Source organism: Gadus macrocephalus, chromosome 3, assembly GCF_031168955.1.
Source record: "Gadus macrocephalus chromosome 3, ASM3116895v1".
Lineage (NCBI taxonomy): Eukaryota > Metazoa > Chordata > Actinopteri > Gadiformes > Gadidae > Gadus > Gadus macrocephalus.
Window position 1 is genome coordinate 22784728 of NC_082384.1, and position 4255 is coordinate 22788982.

Sequence of the window (4255 nt, forward strand, 5' to 3'; positions counted from 1 at the left end):
GTTGTGACAGACTAACGACCGGTAAGTGAGTTGTCACGGTGATGACGTGGGGTCGGTTGTAACAGACTTACGACCAGTAAGAGGGTCGTGACTTAGATGACGTGGGGTCGTTTGTAACAGACCAACGACCAGTAAGCGAGTCGTTACGGTGATGACGGTTGTAACAGACTAATGACCAGTAAGCAGGGGGTCGGTTGTCACAGACTAATGGTAAGCGAGCGGCGACGGTGATCACGTGGCGTCGGATGTGACAGACTAACGACCGGTAACTGTGTCGTGACGGTGATGACGTGGCGTCGGTTGCGACAGACTAACGACCGGTAGGCGGGGCTCGGTCGTGACGGACGGACAGAAAGTCGTGACGGGGATGACTCACCTCGTTGGTGGCGTCCTGCAGCTGTGACCTCAGGTCCTCCCTCTCTCTCTCTAGCCCGCGCCGCAGCTCCCCGTTGCTCCTCCTCTCCTCCTCCAGACGAGCGCACACCTGCCCCCCCCCACACACACACCCCCCGCCCCGTTTAGCTCCATGTGAACACGGCTTCAGCTAGCGGTAGCGCGCTGGTAGCTGGTAGTAAATTTCATAGTTATACATACATGGATACATACGTATTTTTGACGGTAATATTTTTTTCGTTATTTATTCCCCATTTTGTGGGAAACAAATGAATCTTACATTTGTTATTATCTTTTGTCACCTCATCACAGTATCTTTGAATTAACCCGAATTCACCCGTGTATGAAACAACCTTTAATATTACAAAGGTTATTTTTGCGATTTTTGTAAAGATGTATGTGACACAGCAGATTAAACATCGCTGCGTTCTGTACTTTTGCACATTTATACTTGTTTTTAGCTTTTATTCTATTTGTAACATAGTGTTTGCTGCTGCTGGAAGTGCAATTTTCAGAGGGAACCTTCCAGACGGATTAATAAAGCTCCTATCTATCTATATATCTATCGAGGTTCTAATATTCGAGTGTTTCATAAGCGCTTGCTGATGAACAACATAAAAAGAGCTTCATGAATGAATCTCCAACCAATTCGTCTCGTTACTCGTAATCTCCTTCTCCTCCTCGAAGCCCCGAGGGGGGGGCGCGACCCCGCCCACCAACCCACCTCCTGGTTGGTCTTCCTCTCGGAGCTCAGCGCCTCCTGCACGCACTGCAGCTCGGCGGCGTGCCTCCTCATCACCTCCTCGATGGCCCGCCGCACCTGCTCCTTCAGCCGCCGGCGGTCCTCCTCCGCCTTCTCCCACAGCCGCTTCTTCTCCTCCTCCAGCGCCTGCTGCAGCCGGCCCTTCTCCGCCTCCAGCTGCTCCCGGTGGCCGTCCAGCTGCGAGCGCACGCGCACCCGCTCCACCTCCGTCTCCATGCGCAGCCGCTCCGCCTCCTCGTCCGCCTCCCGCCGCAGACGCTCGCGGCGTTCCTCCGCCTCCTTGAGCAGCGCCTGCTTCTCCTCGTCGCGGTCCTTACGCAGCCGGTGGCGCTCCTTCTCCGTCTGCTCCTTCTCGTGCTCCCGCTCCCGCTGCAGGGCGTCCCGCTCGCGCTCCAGCTCCTTCTGCAGCTTGTCCCGCTCGTTGTCGGCGTGCTTCTGCACGCGCCGCAGCTCCTCCGTCTGGGCGCGCACCATCTCCGAGCGCAGGCTGGACAGGGCCTCGGCGTGCTGCAGGGTGCAGCACGCACATGAGCAGGCGCGGGGCAAACGTGCACGCACGCAAGCACGCACACGCACGAGAACGACCGCACACACACACACACACACACACACACACACACACACACACACACACACACACACAGAGACACACGGACAAACAGACAGACACACGCACACATGCACACATGCACACACGCACACACACACACACACACAAACAAACAGGCGGAACATCTGTACACACAGTCTGCGGTTTGTGTTTTAGTGAACACAACAAGGACAGAGTCTGCTTCGGCTCAGGGCGAGCTTGAGCAGCAGAGGGTTTGCCCCCGAATCTAAGGACCCTCGCACACCCCTCACACATCTCTAAGAGCCCTAAAACGCTGGGAACACTAATACGCCAAGAGCCCAAAATTGCTCAGCACCCTGAAAGGCTGATTACTATAATACACAGAGCATCCTGTGATGGGCACCCTAAAATGCAGGAACACTACAAGCCAAAGCACGCAGCCGTGTTGGGACGAACACGAACCAACGCTTTAAAAGAGACTTGAGACCTCCCGAAGCGAGGGAGGAATAAAGCCTGCACGCCATGCGCTGTCCTTGACTAAAACACAGAGATTCTATTTTAGTTTTTTGGGTTGTGAGACAAATCGAAATGTGCACACATTGGGCTTCGGGCTGATATAGTACTGTAAAATGTCAAGTAAAGCTTGAGATAAAACATGGAGACTATATATCTGTGTGTGTGTGTGTGTGTGTGTGTGTGTGTGTGTGTGTGTGTGTGTGTGTGTGTGTGCGTGTGTGTGTGTGGTGCGTTCATCTGTCTGTGAGTCCATCTGTGTGTCGGTCCATCTGTCTACCTGCCTATCAGTGTCAGTGCTTGTTGTAAGTCGCTTTGGATAAAAGTATCTGCCAAATGCCCTAAATGTAAACGCGTGTTTGTTCATGCGTATGCGTGCGTCTGTGTGTGTGTGTGTGTGTGTGTGTGTGTGTGTGTGTGTGTGTGTGTGTGCGTGTGTGTGTGCTACCTGGCGTATCTGCCGGGCCTGGTCGCTCTTCTTGCCGTTGCTCTGCAGCTCCAGCTCTCTGTTCCGACTCTGAAGCCGACTCAGCTGGTTCTGCACCTCCTCCAGCTCCGCACACACACACACCTGGCAGCCTCTACGGCTCAGCAACTCCTCTGACCCACGCACACACACAGGCACGCACGCACGCACGGGCACACACAGACAGACACGCACACACACACACAAGCACAAACACACACACACGCACACACAAACACATACACACACACACACACAGACACGCACACACACGCACAAACACACACACACACGCACACACAAACACATACACACACAGACACGCACACACACGCACAAACACACACACACGCACACACAAACACAGACACAGACAGACAAACGCACACACACAGACACACAGACACACACACACACACACACACACACACAAACACCCATTAATAAACACGCTAAAGAAACATCTGAATGCATACAGCCACATTGGCTGCCAAAGAAATGTTTTGGATGGCCATGATCACTCCAGGTTTCTTGTTATTGACTTGTTTGGTTTACAACACGGACGTCGCTTTTCTTTTCAGCGGCATGCTGTACCCCTCGTCGTTAGGTTGGAGGTCACAGGTCAGAGGTCAGCGTGCAGGACCGCTATACCTGCTGTGCTTTGCAGTTCATCCTCCTGCAGCAGTAGCCTCTCCTTGGCCACGGCAAGCTCCTCCTCTGCACGCTTAGCCCCGCCCTCTGCCTCAGAGACACGCCTCCGCCCCAGCTCAAGCTCCTCCTCCAGGTCCTGAGAACAACATGGCGGCGGCACAGTGGGTGGAAGGTAGGTGGACGGAGGACGTTCGATGGAGACGAATGCTCCGTGCGGTCGTTGACTCGAGACGGAGAAGGAGTTTGGCCGCGATTTACAATCAGAGAGGGGGAGACAGAGAGAGAGACGGGGAGGAGGGGAGAGAGAGGGAGAGAGAGAGAGATATACAGGGAGGAGGAGGGAGCAGAGCAAGCGAGGGAGGGATGGAGAGAGGCAGAGAGAGAGAGGGAGAGAGAGAGTGAGAGGGAGAGAGAGAGAGAGAGAGAGAGAGAGAGAGAGAGAGAGAGAGAGAGAGAGAGAGAGAGAGAGAGAGAGAGAGAGAGAGAGAGAGAGAGAGAGGGAGAAAGGGAGGGAGAGTCATAGGTGCAATGCAGAAAGAGGAGACTGATGGAATGATGCTGCGTATGTACATACTGTATGCTTAATGGCACTTTACTACTCACTACTAGAACCTATTACTACTAACGGGATTAAATCCATTGTGCCATTTTAAAAGGCATCATCGTCGGGAGCTCTGCCCTCCCAGCCCCAGCCCCTTTCCTCTGGTTTATTAGATAACATTTCAGTGCTGCAATTGCAACTTGTTATGTATTATCATGAAAAAGCTTCTAACATAGATATATTGTGGCACTGCGTGCACAGCAAAACTTCATTAAAAAACGACCTGAGTATCTTTTATGAAAGGATAAAAGAAGAAATGTGAATGTTGAAAATATTCCTGAAGTGCCGCTGCCTTTT

General features: G+C 52.9%; 1 protein-coding gene across 1 annotated transcript in view; it reads right to left on the reverse strand.

The window, feature by feature from the left end:
- Positions 1-3874, reverse strand: part of fam184b (family with sequence similarity 184 member B) — a 16341-nt gene extending 12467 nt beyond the window's left edge. Inside the window, exons 1-4 of the mRNA XM_060048063.1 lie at positions 3358-3874; positions 2689-2840; positions 1118-1663; positions 377-484 (exon numbers count right to left, since the gene is read on the reverse strand). Of these exons, the coding sequence (XP_059904046.1) occupies positions 377-484; positions 1118-1630 (621 nt within the window). The 5' untranslated portion in view covers positions 1631-1663; positions 2689-2840; positions 3358-3874. The remainder of the gene's footprint in view (positions 1-376; positions 485-1117; positions 1664-2688; positions 2841-3357) is intronic.
- Positions 3875-4255: the final 381 nt, after the last annotated feature.